This window comes from Lissotriton helveticus, chromosome 2_1, assembly GCF_964261635.1.
Source record: "Lissotriton helveticus chromosome 2_1, aLisHel1.1, whole genome shotgun sequence".
Classification (NCBI taxonomy): domain Eukaryota; kingdom Metazoa; phylum Chordata; class Amphibia; order Caudata; family Salamandridae; genus Lissotriton; species Lissotriton helveticus.
Window position 1 is genome coordinate 345,272,178 of NC_136059.1, and position 20,511 is coordinate 345,292,688.

The 20,511-nt window shown below is 47.9% G+C and overlaps 1 protein-coding gene across 1 annotated transcript in view; it reads left to right on the forward strand.

The window, feature by feature from the left end:
* IL7R (interleukin 7 receptor) overlaps positions 1 to 20,511 on the forward strand; it is a 705,075-nt gene that overhangs the window by 430,310 nt on the left and 254,254 nt on the right. Inside the window, exon 6 of the mRNA XM_078674941.1 lies at positions 12,219 to 12,306. Coding sequence (XP_078531067.1) covers positions 12,219 to 12,306 — 88 coding nt within the window. The remainder of the gene's footprint in view (positions 1 to 12,218; positions 12,307 to 20,511) is intronic.

The window sequence follows — 20,511 nt, forward strand, 5'->3', positions numbered from 1 at the left end:
TGCCTTCTGCTCCCCTGATTGCACTCGTTTTTCTTGCCTTCTGCTCCCGTGATTGCACTCATCTTTCTTGCCTCTGCTCCCCTCATTTTACCCGTTTTCGTGCCTTCTGCTACCCTGATTGCATTAGTTTTTCTGGTGTTCTGCTCCCCTGATTGCACTCGTTTTTCTTGCCTCTATTCCCCTTTGTGCCTCTATGCCACTCGTTTCCCCCCGTCTTTTGTGACCTTTCTACCCTTTCTTGGGACCTTTGTGCCTCTGTGCCACTCGTTTCCCCCTGTTTTTTGTGACTTTTCTGCCCCTTCTTGTGACCTTTCTGCCTCTGTGCCACTCGTTTCCCCCCGTTTTTTGTGACCTTTCTGCCCCTTCTTGTGACCTTTCTGCCTCTGTGCCACTCGTTTCTGCCCATTTTTTGTGACCTTTCTGCCCTTTCTTGTGACATTTCTGCCTCTATGCCACTAGTTTCCCCCCGGTTTTTGTGACCTTTTCTGCCCTTTCTTGTGACCTTTGTGCCTCTGTGCCACTCGTTTCCCCCATTCTTTGTGACCTTTCTGTGCTTTTTTGTGACCTTTGACCCTGCTTGCAGGCAAGTCGCCCCCTTCTGCTCCCCTGATTGCAGTCATTTTTCTTGCCTTCTGCTCCCCTGATTGCACTCGTCTTTCTTGCCTCTGCTCCCCTGATTATACCTGTTTTTCGTGCCATCTGCTACCCTGATTGCATTAGTTTTCTTGTGTTCTGCTCCCCTGATTGTACTCATTTTTCTTGCCTCTATTCCCCTTTGTGCCTCTATGCCACTCGTTTCCACCTGTTTTTTGTAACCTTTCTGCCCTTTCTTGGGACCTTTGTGCCTCTGTGCCACTCGTTTCCCCCCGTTTTTTGGGACCTTTTCTACCCCTTCTTGTGACCTTTTTGCCTCTGTGCCACTCGTTTCCCCCCCATTTTTTGTGACCCTTCTGCCCCTTCTTGTGACCTTTCTGCGTCTGTGCCACTCGTTTCTCCCTGTTTTCTGTGACCTTCTCTGCCCTGTCTTGTGACCTCTCTGCCTCTGTGCCACTCGTTTCCCCCTATTTTTTGTGACTTTTCTGTGCTTTTTTGTGACCTTTGACCCTGCTTGCAGGCAGGCCGCCCCCACGCCGCTGCTCGTCACCTGACTGCCTGGTTCCTGCCTCCTTGCTGCATCCTTGTTTCCTGGGTTTTTCCTTCCGCCCTGTGCACCAGTTCCCCCTGCCCCCGCCACTCCCGATCCGACCCTTTCCTGCCACATCATCCCTGCATCCCTGCGTCTCCGCCCCCCCTGCACACCCATTCGCCTCCCCGCTCCCGCCTCCCAGCTGCTCCTCCCTCCCAAGCCACCTCATATGCAGGCCGAGAAGCAGCCGCGCAGCGGACGTGCGCTTGCCAGCACCCTCCACGCATTCAACGCCGGCCAAAACCACACCTGCTTCTAGGCCGCCTCGAAATGGACCCACGGACCCTTCTCCTGCCACACCTGAAGCTTCACCTGCGACAGAACCACCCCCAAACCTCCAAGGACTGGACCCAACCACCTCGGCTGCATACTCCTCAACACCCGCTCCACACGCAAACACGCCGTTGAGCTCTGGGATCTGCTCGACACCTCCGCCCCAGACGTTCGCTTCCTGACCGAGACCTGGTTGAACGACTCCTCGGCGCCCGACATCGCCATAGCCATCCCGGGCGGCTACAAGATCACCCGCAGGGATCGCGCCAACGGAATCGGAGGAGGAATAGCCATTGTCCACAAGTCCACCCTCAAGGTCGCCACCCACGCAGACGACACCCTCAACACCGCCGAACACCTGCACTTCCGGATTCACACCGACCCCAACACCATCCTCAGAGGAACACTCATCTACAGAACCCCCGGACCCCAGGGGTGCTGGTGAGCTCAGTTCAGCGACTTCATCGCCGACCTCACCAGCACCCACGCACTCGCCTCCACGGACTACATCCTCCTCGGGGACCTGAACTTCCACCTCGAGAACAACAACGATGCCAACTCCGCCACCCTGATCGACAACCTCGCCAACCTGGGCCTCAGACAACTCATCACCGCACCCACCGACGCGGCCGGCCACACGCTGGATCCCGTCTTCTCCACAGGTTCCCACGTCGCCTTCGACCACCATATCACCGAACTCCACTGTACCGACCACCGCTGCATCCATTTCACCTTCAAGAAACCAACCACGCACCACCGCACCCAACAGCTGCTTTGCCGCTGCTGGAGCAAAGTCACCGAAGACCAGCTGATCACCTCCCTCGCCAAGAACCCACCCACCGACCCCACCAACCCAGACGCCGCAGCCCGAAACCTCAGACAGTGGATCGACGACTGCGCCAACACCCTCACCCCGCTCAAGAAACCCTCCAATAGCCACGCCAACAAGAGAGCCACCTGGTTCACTGACGAGCTCCAGACCTCTAAACGCGCATGCCGGAAACTGGAGAAGACATGGCTCCACGAACGTACACCGAACAACCATGCAGCCCACAAGGACGCCACCCGCAGACACCACCACCTCATCATATTAACCAAGAGATCCTCCTTCAAAGACCGCTTGGATAACAACGCACACAACAGCAAAGAGCTCTTCAGCATCGTAAAGGAACTCTCCAACCCCAGCACCAACGAAAACCCGCCCTCACAAGAACTGTGCGACTCACTAGCCATCTTTTTCCAACCCAAGATCGCTGATATCCATGACAGCTTCAACACCACGACCGCCCCGACTACGCCAGAGTCCACCTCCCCTGTGAACACCACCAGCGCCAACCGCCTGACCTCCTGGTCCAACGTCAATGACGACGAGACACACAAGACCATGAACTCCATCCACTCAGGATCTCCGTCTGACCCATGCCCACACCCCGTATTCAATAAAGCAGACGCAGCCATCGCACCCCAACTACGGAAGGTCATCAACATCTCCTTCGAAACAGCGACATTCCCGGAAAGCTGGAAGCAAGCCGAAATCAACACCCTCCTCAAGAAGCCCAAAGTGGTCCCCAAGGACCTCAAGAACTTCTGGCCCATCTCCCTGCTCCCGTTTCCGGCAATGGTCATCGAGAAAATTGTCAACATGCAACTGGCCAGCCACCTCGAATACAACAACATCTTGGACCCTTCCCAGTCCAGATTCAGACGAAACCACAGCACCGAGACAGCCCTCATCGCCGCCACAGACGACATCAGGCGCCAACTAGACAATGGCGAAACATCAGCCCTCATCCTTCTGGACCTGTCAGCCGCCTTCGTCACGCTCTGCCATCGCACTCTAAAGACACGCCTCCTAGAAGCCGGAATCCAAGAGAAGGCTCTTGACTGGACCACGTCCTTCCTCTCCGGCAGAACCCAGAGCGTCCGCCTCTCACCCTTCCGATCCGAAGCCACCGACATCATCTGCGGCCTCTACATGGCCCCCATCGCACAAGTGGCCCGCCATCATGACATCAACATCATCTCCTACGCTGACGACACCCAGCTCATCCTCTCCCTCAACAAGGACCCACACACCGAAAAAACCAGCCTCCACGAGGGAATGAAGGCGTCGCCGATTGGATGAGGAACAGCCGTCTGAAGCTGAACTCGGACAAGATGGAGGTCATCATCCTCGGACCCACCCCCTCAGCCTGGGATGACTCCTAGTGGCCGAACACACTGGGAACAGCACCAACACCCACCGACCATGCACGCAATCTAGTATTCATCCTCGACTCCTCCGTCTCCATGTCCAAGCAGGTCAACGCTGTATCCTCCTCCTGCTACAACATCCTCCGCATGCTCTGCAGGATCTACAAGTGGATCCCGACCGAAACAAGAAGAACGGTGACACAGGCCCTCGTCAGCAGCAGACTGGACTACGGCAACGCACTCTACGCAGGAATCCCAGCCAAACACCTACGACGACTACAACGCATCCAAAACGCCTTCGCCCGACTGATCATCAACGCCCCCCGCCACATCACCCCCCACCTGAGAGACCTACACTGGCTCCCCGTCGACAAGAGGATCACCTTCAAGCTCCTCACCCACGCACACAAAGCACTCCACAATGCCGGACCAGCCTACCTGAACAGCAGACTCAGCTTCCACACCCCGACCCGCCAGCTCTGCTCTGCCAGCCTCGCCCTTGCCGCTGTCCCCCGCATCCAACGAACGACCTCCGGCGGCAGATCCTTCTCCTACCTCGCCACCAAGACCAGGAACACCCTCCCTACCCACATACGGCAGACCCAAGACCTACTCTCCATCAGAAGACTCCTCAAGATCTGGCTCTTCGAGCAGTAGCAGCACTCCCCTCCCCTCAGTGCCTTGGGACCCTCACGGGTAAGTAGCGCGCTTTACAAGTATTCTGATTGATTGATACATTATCAACCACCTGAACTTTCCCCAACCATCAAGAAGACTACACTCTTCCTCATTCTCACTTGCCCATACTCTCCACATCTACCAAACTATGCTCCTTCTCCCACATCGCAGCCTGGAACAGCCTCCCCAGGCACCTCCAGATCATCAACCCAATACCGGAATTCCGAATGGCCCTCAAGGCCTGGCTGTTCGAATAAGCCTCCTGGACCTGCATGCGCAAGGATACCCTATCAAGTGAATTACCACGCTTTATAAATCCTGATTGATTGATTGATTTACAATTCTAAATTCAGTCCCACTTACTTTGGGCAAAGTGTTTATATTGGGTATGTCGGATTTACTAAACAAATTTCACGCCCACAGACATTGGGGAAAGCATAAATACTGGTCAATAGTCAGATTTACTCTTTTTATACTGGGGTGGGGGCAGTTCTGATTTCCATTCTAACTCCAGTCCACATTGTGGAAAGTGCCTATATTTGCGGAGAGGTGCAGATTTACTATTCTGACACCAGGTCACAAACACTAAAGTGAGTGCAGGGGGCAGATTTACATCTCAAGACCAATTCCACTTAAATTCACTGGGAAAAGTACATATATTGGGCAAAGGAGAAAATAGTAAAATAGTATTCTAACTCCATACTCACAAACATTGAGGAAAGAACAGTGTAATAATGGGTTTAGGCTTACATTAATACATTCTATCTGTAAATAAGAATGAAAAAAAAATAAACATATTTGATACATAACCATGGAATCATATTATTAAGCATACATTTTATTAAAATGTTATATATATTTAATTGCTTTTAGTACATGGGAATTATTTTATTTTTTAAATATTACATTTATTTCTATGAACAAGTAAATATTATAAATAAGCCAATTTCAATACACAAACAAAATTAAAATAAATACAATTAATGTAAAGGCAGAAAACATTTCTAGAAACTAAGGGGCTTATTCACAACAAAATGACGCTGCACGGATCTGGAAGCCATTTTCCTGCTCATTTTAAAAGCACAGGGATGTGTCATATTTCCAACAATATAGCGCATCCCTGTGCTGGCTCACAATTGGCAGCCATGCACCACTGCTGGTACCCTTGCACCATGGTGGCAAGGGTGCCAGCGTTGTGGGGATGATTGTTTTTGTGCAGCAAGGGATAACTTCCGGCACAAAAACAATAACAAGTGGCTTTTTCCTCCTGCAGATTACAGCACACATACAAAGAGGGAAAAAAAAGGAGGATAAAAGTATTTCTCCTCGTTGCACCTCCTTGGGAGCCATAGGATTCTGACGCATTGCCAGGTTTACAAAATGTTGTATATCTGGGAATGCATCAGAATCCATGGGTGTTGCTTGGGAACATCCAGAGCAACACCCATCGAACGCCCCTTTCAATCAAAGTGATGCATCAAAAGGGGCCATATTTACAAGGTCATGAAAAGCCACATAGGGTGGCTTTGCGAGGCCTTGTAAATATGGAGCAGCACATTGCGCCGCCGGTTCCTCACAAAAAGTGACACATCGGCGGTGCAAAGAGCTTGTAAATAAGCCCCTGAATTTTTTACCTTTAGGTTTAATATTCATTTAAACACTGCACCCCAACATTTGTTTGATAAAATTTCCAAATCTCGATAATGAATACCACTAATATTCCCCATATGTAATCTCGTATATTTTTTAAACAATCGCAATCAATAGTTAAAATGATAAATGTGTAACCTAAAGAACATTTCTTTAAAGTAACTGTAAAATTTACATATAACTATAAACTGTTCCCCAAGAAACTGAAAAAATCATATTATAAAAGTCATTATATTTTAAAATAAATTAGTAACATAAATAAAAAAGTAATAATAAATACATTAAACATAGAATGAAATGTAACTGGGAAATGTCAAGAGGGCAGTATTCAGAATTCTGATTTCAGGGCACTTAAATATTTGCACATAAATCAGAAGTTACTATCCCACATGTAATAAAGACTTATACATTCTGTGATAAAGTGAAAATAAAGAAGTTCATCCACCAGAAAGATAGAACAAATGTACCAGCAGGGTGTGGGATTTACTTGGTTAAGTCTTCTAGTGCCTGCTCTTAGTTCGCCAAAGAATAGGGAGACTTGAAATTGGTATCTAGGTGCATCAGAAATCCATCATTCTATTGCATGTGTTTCTTATGCCAGCTGTTGGGTTCCCCATCTTAAGTATTTCTAGTTTACAATGCTGACTGTGGGCCAAAGAGTCATTTTCAGCATCAAGAGGAAGCAGGGCCTAGAACAGCCTACAGTAACGCAGAGTGCTTGTGGTTTTGATTCAGAGCTCTGTGCCTAGAAGTCCTGAGAGAAGACAGTTAATATTTGGCATCCTAAGCAAAGTCATTGATTAAGGGCTACTCAAGCTTTGTAGGGCCTAATTGCGATCTTGGGGGATGGATTACTTCATCACAAACATGATAGATATCTCATCCGTCAAATTACAATTCAATTATATCCTATGGAACTTGTAATTTGGCGGATGGGATATCCGTAACGTTTGTGACAAAGTAACCCATCCGCCAAGATTGTCATCAGGCCCTGAGAGACATATTTTGGGAAGGCTTCACTGTAAAAGATTCAAGTATCACAATTATGAATAAAAACAAAGATGAGAGTTGAATTAATATATTAGTAAGCTGCTCTAAATTTAAATTGTAACAGATATCCAGTAGTTTATTGCCATGAGTGTCACTTAACTCTCACCAAAGTTGCTCCATTAAAAAATATTCCCACAAAGAGGATCTAGACATTTCCAATCTCCAACTCCTTCTCAAATGAAGGTATTCTGAGAGCTATTTACAAATGAAACATGCACGGACAGTGGACCCTGCAGACCAGCACATGACCAGATATTCCTAGTTATTTATACATGTAGTGATAATACCCCACTAATTTGAGTGTGCACACTGTTGAAGCACCCACGACCACAATCCAAAACAGGATTTTAACAGTTTTATAAGAACGCAAAGGTGCACCACTTATTAAAACAGGACAGATACATTATAAATTATCAGGCCCGTATCCATGGAGTTCTTCAAATAATCTTCATTTATTCAAAATGTATTAAAAATCTCTCTTAATTGGAAAGAACAGCCGACGCGTTTCATCCAGAGAGATGGACTTCTTCAGGGCTGTAGCAAATGTATATATACATACATTCATATATATACAACACTAAGTATATCAAACAAACATAAACCGCACATAATTATTAATGCAAACACATATGTATATTAAAGACAGGACTGCTATGTACATAGATCATGTAACATACAAAAAAGAACAAACCCACTACAATCTTAAGACATTGACTTAATCAAGACTAGACCCAATTGTTAGACAAATTGAAAAAACAATACTGATATCTACAGTTCCAAGATATATACATATAAATGTGAAGATATTAGTGGAAAGAAAGAAGCATATGTGAGCAGAGAACCTGTAATCAAAGGGGAAAACAACATAACGTGACAAGCATAAAACCGTATTCTGAGAGCTATTTGCAGTAGTAGAGATTACTCATTACTACATGCTGATCTCCAGAAGCACAATTCCTTGCTCAAGTAGGCAATAGATCGACAACAATTTCCAGCTAGGATGGAGTATTAGCCCAGAAAGACTTTCCAGTCATGTGCAGCTGTGCAGCTGTTTTTGAATCACTCCCACTGCCATGAGTAGCCTCTGGATCTTGCCTTCAAATCCCTTCCCATCTATCCTCCTCATCTTCTCTTGGTGTTTGCTTGGACAGGGACATCAGTAGAGACTGCAGCCTGATGCTGCAGACCTCTTGAAAAGGACCACTTGCTTAGACCATCCAATAGCTCTCATCCCAAATTCCAGTTAAGACTGGGCTCTTAGCCTTATAAGACTGTAGCAGGGATTCTGCTTCTACACAGAACTGTACATAGAGACTTAGGACCTCAGTGAATTAGGGTGTACCAAAACCCACCTTAGTACCCAGTCCCCCTACCAGACAAGCAATCAGTGACTCATTGATTCTTCGTCCTATAGCAAAAACACCAATGATTAGTCAACCCAGAACATGCGACTTAGGTTTCCTCAGGTAAGGTGGCTAACAAGAGCACTCTTTCGTTACAGTCCTATTACCGTCCAAAACAAGGAGTAAATAGAGACACGTGCAAGTTTGAAATGTTTATTTCTAACGCCGTGTTCTCATGCACAGTACCTTAGATAATACAAGCAAACATATTATCAGAAACAAGGTTGTCAGCATTGTTACTATTCCATAAAATACAAAGGGAGAAAGCATTTTATATTGCTAACAGGAAACAAGTTTAAAATATACCTATATTTCACCCTCCCTAGTTAGTGAGTTAGTTTATAACTAACTAGCAGACCGTCCCGACGTTGTCCGGGTATGAAATGTTATTTGTGTAATGTTTGTAATAGTAAACGTTAATATGTGTACGCTGACAGTGCCCGGCGTGATCCCGTGTTTGCGAGGGCTGGTTTGAGGCCCCGCCTGAGCCCCAGACTAAATTTTAATTGTGAAGTAGCTTAGATCGTGTGGTACGCTGCCTGCCTTCAGTGTCCGCTGGAGCCTTTGGAGCGTGAATGTCGCGGTGAGTGAATGGCACGCTTGTGCGCCCCTTTTTTTTTCCTGCAGCCACTTCTGAGAAATCTTACGTTCCTAAAGGAGTAAAGTTTTGTTTTGTTAGTTTAATTTTGTAGGCAGTATGGCAAGGTCCGTCAATGCGGCGCCCATTGGTGTTTTGATACGGCACAGTACATTATTAAACTCGCTAGTATCAGAGGTGGCCACAGCTGCATATGTGTTATGACTAGAACGTGAGAGGATCATTCCGAATAACAGACACAGTGTCCAAGATAACCTTGACGGTCTCGGCTCTCCATGAACAGACCAAACCAGCGAGGCAGTTTAGAAATGTAGCATAACAAGCTATTCTCATGTGAAGCAAAATACTCAGCCTTCTCTAAAAAATATCATAAGTGCGTGGCATGTGCAAAGCAGAGCAGGAAAGCAAAAATGGTGTTTAAGCTTCTAATAAACCCATGCTAACTTAACACTGTGTGAATGTAAGGCTCACCCCCACTACAAGACGTGTGGGACACACATAGCTGGAGACTCTGGGCCTTTTCTCTTACTGTTTACCTACCCATCCCTCCAACTACCTGGGGCTGTTCTTAGGGATATGGATAGAGACAGTTACCCGCATCCCAGAGATTTAAGAAGTGAGGATCTCTTTCTCTGGCTAGCTAACATCTTGGGTTCCTACATGAGTTAAACAAATTCACAAAGCGATCTCACTACAAAGGCTACGTTGCCCCTCTTGAGTGTGTCTACCACTGATGTTGAGACAGGAATGTCCCACTGACTCCCTTGTGGAAATTTCGGCTTGTATGAGGAGTCCCAGACCCTAGTTGTGGCATCCCATGGGTGATCTAGGTTGGAGACAGCCCCAGGGTTCCTTCCTGTGATAAGCATTGCTCCATACAAACATTGTGTCTGGAGAGAAGCCTGAGGAGGACACTTGAAAAGAAGAACCACCCCAAACGAATTCGACAATGTGTGACAGTGGATCCACATCCCCTTTCGAGAAGTTGTGTATAAATATGGAACCAGAGCTGGTGTCTCCCTGACAGCCAGTCTCCTAAAGCTGAGGGGACATCAATTGAAGTCTTTCACTTTATGTTGGAGGAGTTGTAGATCTACCAGGAAATTAGGATTATCACCTTTACTGGAGAAAAATGTTGGTAATTTGTTCACATTTCAAGTGTCTGCAAAGGGAAGGACATGATACTTGAATAGAACTTTAAATAAAAGTGTTTGTTTTCATTTGAATCACAGCCCTTTTTTCTTTGTTTACTTACATTTTCAGTCAGTGCCAATGAGGCAGCTCTGGAACACATTTAGAGTGCTTTCTTCTTATAATTACTGTTTTATGAATGTAAAGATAAGGGATAAAAATACATGCTTTAGGTAATTTCTTAATTTTCATGTATCATATGGGACATTAAAATACTGATTATGATTGTACAAAAACCAGCCAGGTGGAAACCCTTTCTGAAGTACCTAGATGCCTGCCTGGTTCCTGAGGAATAGAAAAAACCTGCCTGGCCCTGCAGGAGTAGAGAGTGTCAAGGAGGAGAGAGAGACTCAGTGTGTCCCCCGAGGCTGTGGGACATCCAAAGGGAGATGACGGCACAAGAGCCCCACTATTCCCTTCTCCGGGTTCCTGGCAGGAACCACACCTTCCATAATCAACGCAGCCTAGTCTGCGTTGCAACTGCGTGATCATCATAGACCCAATCAGGGCTTCAACTGCCATGACAGCCATAAGCTGAAAAATGGGCTGCAACCTTGTGAGCATTGTATGCCCAGTCAGAGCTGCAACTGTGTGACTGTCATAGGCTGCATCTGCCATGATCGTCGTAGGCAGAGACACGGGCAGCAAATGCCGTGACTAACTCCAGGCTGGGACTGTCCCAGCTGGGGCAGTATTACCACATTCATCATAGAGCACTGCTCTAGAGCTGCATCTGTGCCACCAGTACCACAGCTTCAAAGGACGGCGGCTGGGGGGCCATGCAGAGTGGACACAGAATGCACCTGGCTTCCCTGCGTAGCCCAGAGAACATGTTACTCTTTGTGGCCTCTCCAGTGGAAATTTAAGAGGACTGCGAGAATGGACTGAGGACTTTCCTCGCAAGCGAGTAACATTGAGCAGTGTGTGTATTTGATTTTGAGCAAGGAAGTGCTGCACCTGGGCTTGATTGTTGATATAAATTGATTTTCCAGAGAGGGTGGACCCAACGGAGAGAGGGCCAACCAGTAAAGCATTGATAGGGATCATGGAGAACGCAGCACCATGAAGGTAAATCTCACCAAGGAACACTAACATGTATAGCACATTGCACTGCGTAGTACTTAGCTCAGTTTAGTGCAATTGTGTGATTACAAAGTACTTTCTTTGAAAAACTAAGCCTTGGACTGAGTATTGGAGCCACGGTGTCTCTTGGATTATTGTTGAATGCTGAGCTTGTGTCCCCCACGACGATTCCCCGAGAAGCCTGTGACTGCTCGCTCTCCTATGTGTGAAGTACGGTTATACTTGGCTCAGTTTACAGAACCATAGACGGTCAGGCTCCAGGACACCAGTTGTAACCAACCCCAGGACCTGTAGTTGGGGCCCAGTAACACCCATTTGGCCCGTGGGCCCCGGAACGAGATCCGGCAACTGTATTGTATTTCACGAACGGGTTCCTGCCTTATGTGAATGTTCTCTGTTTTCATGGAAGATGCTTTGTGGCTCTGAGTCGTTGATTGGAAGTGGCTGCGTTCACATTGCTTTCACCGTCTGTCTGCAACACGGGCATCGTTGTAGAGTTTACATGTTGTGATATGTCACGTGTTGTTTCACCATGATGTGTGGGGTTTTCCTCACATATGGAGCACAGATAGCATGATTGCGTAACGATGTCCAGATATGATTATGACACTCGTGTGGCCACCTCTTGAGTTATTCATTGGAATGCTGAGAAAACAACCTGCACACACTCTACATCTAGTGTGAACCTATCATAGTGGACACTGCCAGTGCCATACATAGCATCCTTCATTCGCATTGATTCTGTCATCCCCATTTCTTGCTCTTTTGACAATGTGTATGCATGGTCAGTCAGGCCCAAATTGTCTAGGGCGGAGCATGTTCCTTCTAGGTGTTCTGAAATGAGTATGTCAAGTCAGGAGAATAAGTCTGTTGAGTGTCTATATGTAACACTGATGTCTCTTGTCCTTTCCAGGGTTACCTCCGATGGCCATCACACTATCCGCGTTGGGCGCCCTTCTGCTGGTCATCATGATTGTCATCGTTTTTCTGTGGGAAAAAAGGTACAGTGCGCCACTTGTCTTGGGTACCATGTCGCCTTGTATGAATGACAACCTTGTGATGTTCATGAAGGACGTGAGGATACAGGGTAGAAATCCCCAGGACACACTGTATGCCTGCTGTTTTTGTATTTACATAATGAATAATGTAATGTTTTACTTTCATGGAGAGGCTTTGGCTCTTGATTGCCATTTTGGGTCCATAACTTAAAAAAAGAAATGGGCGCTTCAAGTTTTCTTAGAGGAAAATGTGCTTTAAAGTATATTCAATCCAATATTACTGAAAATATAGATTTGAAATACTTTTTATATTGTCAAAAGTAATGATGTGTTTGTTATTACTAAGTGCTAATCCATATCAAGGAGAAATATGTTTCTAAGCTACAAAATAGCAATCTTTGCTTTTTCTCAGCCTTTCAACAAAAATAAAAAATGTATGACTTAGCCTGATCCTAAAGAGGCTGGGAAGGAATCACCGCTCCTTAGTTTACAAATGTTATACAGTGAGTTGGTCCCTTAAGGGAAGAAACTCATTAGTGCTCTCACAACGTGCAACTCACTGTCCTCCACAGAAACAACTCCCACAGAGAAAAGACAACTGGAATTAGTGTGGTTTGACCAAGGACGCAGACTTTTATTCACACAGATTCTTAAACTCATTGGGAAATCATAAACGATAAGCATAGGTAAGCAGTTGTTATGAAAATACAGGACGCAAGATCAGCCAACTCATACATAATTGTTATGAGAATGTAGGACATAGGGCAGAAAAACAGCTCAGAGATTGTGTGAGCAATACAATAGTTATGACCACCTTCCCTTGCAGTGGAACATTTCAGAATGCAAAGTGCCAGCAGGCCCCTTTTACCTTATCCATTGCCCATGCCCTCAGCCAAGGGCAAATTTTATTAGGAACTTCTCCCCATCACTCTGATGGATGGGAAATGCCCTCAGTTCCCTTTACCAACAAATCCATCAGGGCACTGCATAGCACTTTGTCCCTACGGTGGTAGCCGACACCAGGCAAATCCTCACAAAATATTCAAATCCAAGCATTCCAGGGAAAGGCAGAAAAGTCCAGGACAACCAGCAGTTCAGCCCCCCCCTCCTGCCTGCCCGGTGCCCACACAAACCCACACCTAGGGGAAAGTTCAGTAAATAGGTCCACATTTGGAGTATCCACCATTTCTGCTGCAAGAAATTCTGCCAAATTCCGCCTTACTCGAGGGGTGGGTGGTTGTGCAAATGCGGTATGATGGATCCTGGTGTTCAGTGAAGGGATAAGAGGCTGATCCTTCGCATTGCGAGGCCTTATATGCTGCAAACCCTGGGCAGGCGCAACTCAATGACGTCAGAGGCAACCCTTCTTTGTGGCAACACCGATGAAGGACACTCCACCTTGGCTCCTGCCCGTGGAGAGACTAAAGGCGCTCCTCTGCTATAGGCCGGGGGCGTGTTCCATAGTGCGCTCACAAAGTGCAACTCGCTGTCCCCCACTGAAACAACTCCCAAGGAGAAAAGACAACTGCAATTAGTGTGGTTTGACCAAGGGCGTAGCCTTTTATTCACACAGACGCATAGACTCATTGGAAAATTATAAATGATAAGCATAGTTAAACAGATATTGTTAAGAGAATACAGGACATAGGATCAGCCAAATCATACATATTTGTTATGAGAATGTAGGACATAAGGCAGAAAAACAGCTCAGAGATTGTGCGACCAATACAACAGTTATGTCCACCTTCCCTTGCAGTGGAAAATTTCATAATGCAAAGTGCCAGCAGGCCCCTTTTACCTTATCCATTGCCCATGCCCTCAGCCAAGGGCATACCTTATTAGGAACGTCTCCAAATCACTCTGAGGGATGGGCAATGCCCACAGTTCTTTTTACCAACACATCCACCAAGGCACCGAATAGTGCTTTGTCCCTCTGGGGTACCTGACACCAGGCAACTCCCTCCAAAATGTTCAAATCCAGGCATTCCAGGGTAGGGCAGAAAGGTCCAGGATCACCAGCAGGTCAGTCCCCCCTCCTGCCTGCCCAGTGCCCACACAAATTAACTCCAAGGGGAAAGTTCAGTAAATCGGTCCACATTTGGGGTAGCCCCATTTCTGCTGCAAGAAATTCCACCATAGGGCGAAGAGGTCACTGGCGAACCCGCCCTCCCCCTCAGCTACCACTGAAGGGCCTCCTTAACACCCCTTACGATCATGCAGCTGCCCAAAGCTGAGCTTCTGGTCCCTATATGATAAAATGGGCACTTACAATTATGTCTCTGACGCAGATTCCCCAAAGGGTACCTATTTGCTACCTGGTTACAACTGCATCTTATAAACTGAAGGCCATACTGACCTTACTTACTGGCTGGCGACGGACCACCCTAGCAGCCATACTGACCTTACTTACTGGCTGGCTGGCGAGGGACCACCCTAGAAGCATGGTTAGCTCCTTTGTGGTATTGTAAGTATTCCACCCGAGCTCAGCCTTCTCCCACGTAGGAGGCTAATGTAAATATACCCTTGTTGGGCCTCTGATGTCTAGGGATAGATGACTCTTCCATGTCGTCATGCCATCCTCATAGCTTACCTAAGATTCTGTATCCCATGGGCGGTCCATACCTTTCCTGAAGGGAACCCTAGCTGTGTCCACGGGTGGGCCAGTTGGTTGCAAAAAGTGTGCTGAATACAGAAGGTTTTACTGAGTGACACCGCACTTGCAGCACGAAACCCATGGAAAAGAATGACCCAGGTGATAACACTTACTGACCCGAGTGTAACTCCCAGGGGTTGGTTCACCACATTCCTTTATTGCCTCAGCAGGACACTCCACACCCCACAAAAGTCAATTGCTTCACCCCTTGACTTCTAGTGCTTCACCCTCCGGGCATAACAAGGACCTTGAACCCCAGCGGAACGCTGCGGGACAGAAACTGGATTCTACTGCCACCCTAGCATCACTCTGTTAGTTCCGCTTCCCTTTAGAGGTCGATTGTGGGCTTGTATGTTTAATGCTCACAAGGAGGTGAAGAACCCTTGTCCTCTAAATTCCTCTGGCTTAATACATAAATGTCAGTTAGATGTCAGTGGGATGTAGTCAATACAACCAGTGTGGGGGCCTCATGATGAGTTATGCAAACCCCTTACTATAACGAGGCTCCCACACTGCCTAATAAGAATTGCACACCTGTACCAGGTGAGTATTACCGGAGCCTGGACACCCATTGCTGCCCTCTGGAATGTCTTAAACACCCCTGTTCCAACCTTCCTGACCAGTGAGTGAAGACCGTAGTTAGGAGAAGACCTCACCTAACTAATCTCTGAGTGACCAGTGTCCACCCCATGCAGAGAAATGGGATGCATTAGACAGACACCTGTATCATTAAAGGTCAAAAGGACTCTCATCCAAATAAAATACTGTAACCAGCACGAATTGGTGACCTCTGGTCAAGACGTCAGCCATAAGGTGAACCAGTAACCCTGCCTGGGGCCGACCGACTGCCTGGGAGTACCCAGCCCTGGGGTCGTTGGAAATTAACTCCAGTGGCCACCGAAGGTTTCTACCTTCTGTGTTGAGAACCAAGGCCCTCCAATTCTGTCACCTCCCTACTCTGAAGCAGACTTTATCTATGGAGAAGAATAAGGCCTGAGTCTCTGTTTACTCAGAAGCACAAACTAATATTATGAATATCAAGTATGCTAAGATCAGAGATGCACAACCCTGCCTCCTGGTAAAAACCTTTTCATACCCATCAGACACCCCCCCCACACATATTTACCTCACACTGGACCCAAGAAAACATTAGCTGGTAAACTCCACTAGCAACCCCTGGCACTAATTAAGCACTAACCAACTTTCTTTTTCTTAAATAGGGGTTCAATGTTGACCATATCACTGCGATCCTGGGAGGTGGAATCACACAATGACATTTTCCTGTATCTCTAATTACAGATAGAGTGGAATTAGATCAGAGGAACAGCATCTTATCACTTATCTCGCTCTGCTGCTTAGAAAGTGAGACCCATAACTCTCCCTCCATATTCCCTTATGGGATGTGACCAACACGCATAAAATACCTATCACTAGTCCTACTGGTTAAAAAAGAAATACTGCCATTTCTCGGGAGCCATTATGGCTGGATTTACTATCTGTTTTCCGTGTTCCTAGATTTGTGGTTGAGCTCTCACTTAATCGTGATGTACCCCACCGGGCTGTTCTTGTGGCAAATTACCCAATCTCTTTAGATGGTAAGTGTAACTGAGAGCCAAGTATACCAACCCCCTTAATGTTGCACTTCTAAAACATCATGGATCCGACATGTGCCACCATCCTAAGCCTAAATCTGCGCCTTAAATAACTGTAATTGCATTTATATAGCGCTTACTACCCCAGCCGAGGCGACAATGCTGCGCCTCTTCTTTGTGACGCATCCTGTGCACGCGAAGTAGCTGGGGATGAATGCTATCTCAGCATTGGGGCAGAATGATGCATCAACGCTGACATGAGCTGCCCAAAGCTAGCTGCACCCCTTAGCCGATGCGCTATTGGGTAGGAATAATCAATTAATCACTGCCCCCGATGGCCGATGAGGCAGCGTGACATCCATTTCCAGTGAACCGTTCATGAATCATCCAAACCAATCATCCAAACCATGCTTGAATCATTAGCCCCCCCTAACATAAATACAATGCTCCCCTTAAGCATGCGGGTGAGGTATCATCCGAGAATAAGAGTTCTGTGGTTGCCTGCAGATGCCAAAAAGAACAGAGTGTCCTACCGAGCGGTGTGCATGCTTAAAGGATTCATTTCCGGCTGGTCCCTAACATGCCGTGCCTCACTGGAAAGTAGCGGAAACCACAAGCCGTCTCAGATTCGCCTGAAAGTGATCGTGGAGCTAGCCAGTTCTTGTCACCAAGATGCAAACGGGTCTTACACAAAGCAATAAGTCCTGACGCTGGGATATTAATGCGGTTGTCTATACGAGATGCTATCTATTACTGCTCAAATTTGTCAAGCGGAAAGTCTGCAAAACTGTTCCCCGTTTGAGCTTCTGCCTGGCTCAGAGCATCGGCACCATGAAATCAAATCCCTGTTTACCCGAATGTGCACCCAAACCCATGCCACAAGCCCATCTTGGTGCTTGCAATATAACCCTCACAGTGCACCCATTCCATGGAGGACATACATATGCCCCCCCGCCAACCTGCCATCATCCCAATAAAGTCAGCCAACAATGAGTGTATCCGTTGTGGACGTTGTTGGCCGCAGTTTTATTAGGATTGTACACATGCTGGATATACATTTGTCATTTGCGAACTGCCGTATGTTGGTCATAAATCATACATGTCATAAACCATCTTGGGCCGGTACTATTGTGGTACATTTCAGTTCGTAAATGGCACGCCCAAACCAGTCCCTTTTGTTAGTCCTTGGTAGTCCTCTTTGTCGGGTTATTTCTGGGACCACCATTTGGTTGGGCACCCACGCCCTCTGTGTGTAGTGGAGGGGTAGCTTCTCTCTCTGGAGTTAGGCCCCCAACTCACTACCTTTTGCGCCCTGCCATCCGGCCGGGTCTGGGCCACGAGCGCCGTCTCCTTTTGCTACTCTCCTCCTTGGCGCAGCCACCTCACCCTGCCGTGCAGCATCCAAATGTGAGTGGCCCTCATCCTACACACCGCCCGCTGGTCTTTTTGTGCATTGCAATGTGCCGTTTTCAGTTTTCTCCTGGCGTTATCCACGGCCTTGTTTGACTCTGCGCCCCTCCAATGCCTCCTACTGACCATCTCAGACCATATGACAGTCGTGTCGCCGAACCATGTAGCTGCCCTGGTGAGGTCCGTCTGAATGGCCTGCCCCAATGCTTTGCATCCCAATTGGGCCAGGTCGTTGCCACCGAGATGAATGATCATGATGTCCGGATGCTATGCTGAGTCTGCCAGGAGGTCATCGAGTGTTGCTGGCAGGTGGTTCCATTTCATCCCAGGCTGCCCCAGCCAGCGCTTGCATGTAGCTTTGGGCTTGCTTGCTATCCTGTGGCCTGACCGCTGCCACCATGTCTCCATCCTGGACACGAACAAATGGCCCACTACCCACACCAGCTGGGGGCGTCTTCCTGCTGAAAAAGAATTTCAAAGAGTAAGGTGGCCTGCAGCAGCGCCGGGTCCTTTGTCTGCAGTAATGGGCGAAGGGGGAACGTTCTCTGACACCCTGCCGTGCGGCATCCCAACGCTGCCCTGCTTGAAGCTCACCCTGCCGTGCGGCATCCCAAAGTGAATAGCCCCCCTCATCACCTGCGCTGCTCTATAAAAGCTGAGGTCGGATGTAAGTCTTGTAGCCTCGGGACCGCCATCTGCCGACAGCCTGAATTCTTTCCTCTGGCATGCCATGCTGCAATGCCGAGGTGGCTGCGCTGATTCTGAAAGAGTGGGGGGCAAAGGACTCTGGGTGGAGCCCGGCCTTAGGGAGGGCCTGGCTCATTACTGCAGTGAATTGGAGCTTTCTTAGGTTGCTCCCATTCAGGTATTTGAAGAGTGGTCCTTCGCCCGCCGGGTGGGTCACCATGTATTTGACTAGACGGCACACTGCGCAGTACCTGCTCTCTGGAATGCATTGTAGCCATATCACTGCGCCCTTTCCCACCATGTGAGTTTTTGACCTTCTTAATAGTAGCTCCACTGCCTTTACATTGGGTCTGATGTCCATGGTCTGGAGGCACCATTAGGCCGGCCCTGCTTGCTAGGAGCCACCAATTCACTGATGCCGAAGGTGCCAAAGAATGCCGTGGCAAATGCCGCCTGGAAGAGCTGGAGTTCGAAACTGTCTTTTGTAACCCATACCAATGCTTCTAGTAGCTGGCCTAGTTTTTTTAAATCAATGGGGTGCCTGGTATCCACCCTTACCCCTTCAGCTCTTCTCCACCCTTTCAGTGCTGCCTTGAGGTATAGGCACGGTGTGGGATCTTCCCCTGTGTGAATTTTGGTAAAATGGGCTATGGCTGCCAAATGGGCCTGTGCCCATGACCTTGTCTTTTTGTTATTGAAGGCCCACTGAATGAATGTCTCCACCGCTCTTTGTGTCCCAGCCCTGTTGCTTAGTGATTGTATGCCCCCAACTTTCATTACTGTTGCTGCATACTTCTTGTACCGTCTAGTTGCCTCTGGGGTCAGTGCCTGATTTACCAGTGCGGATAGATCTATCCCCCCAGGTCCACAGATATGCTGGGAAAGAGGGCATCTCCTTGTCTTCCCCTGCAACCAGCTCCCTGAATCGTTTCATCTGAGATCGTGACAGGGCGTCCTCCCCCGTGTTCTCCACCCCTGGTACATGGCGAGCCTTCAGCTCCAGATTCCCCTCCAGCTGCAATTTAATCAACTGTCGCATTAGCCTCAATGTGTAAGGGCACCTCGCTGCGCCTTTGTTAACAGCCTGTACTACGCCCTTGTTGTCAGACCACAGGGTCAGCTTCTTGTCTCTTAGCTCCTGTTTCCATATTGTCAGTGCTACTATTATTGGGAAAAGCTCTAAAAATGTGATATTACCAGTGATGCCCTGCCTGTGCCAGTTCTACGGCCACTGCTCGCACACCACCTTTTCCCCAGGATTGCCCGAAGCCCAAGCTCCCTGCAGCATCTGTGAAGAGGGCTATCTGTCTGGCTGTCACCCAAACCTCTCTCCATATTAAAATGCTGTTAAAGTTTTTGAGGAACTCGTCCCACATCAGCAGGTCCTGCTTAACCACAGCCCCTAGCCGGATGTGGTGGTGTTTGTGGGTGATGCCTGATGTCAGTTGTGTCAGGCGCATGGCGAAGACTCTCCCAGCGGGGATGACCCTGGCCGCGAAGTTGAGCTTACCAATCAGCCTTTGCAATTCGCGGAGTGATGCCTTGCTGCAGCCGCACAAGCTCCTGACCTCTTCCCTGAAATCCCTCACCTTTACCTCTGGCAGCCTGGCCGTCCCAGCTATTGAGTCCAGTTCTATGCCCAGGAATGTAAGTCTTGTGGTGGGGCCCATTGTCTTCTCGGTTGCCAAGGGGACCCCAGTATCCCTGCCAGCTCTTCAGAGTGTCCCCGCAGATGGGAGACCCTGTGGGACCAGTGAACATGAAGTCATCCAAGTAATGCAGCTTCCCACCTACTGGGTGTCTGTTATGTAGGGCCCATTCCAAGAAGGGGGCAAACTGCTCGAAATAAGCGCAGGATATGGCGCA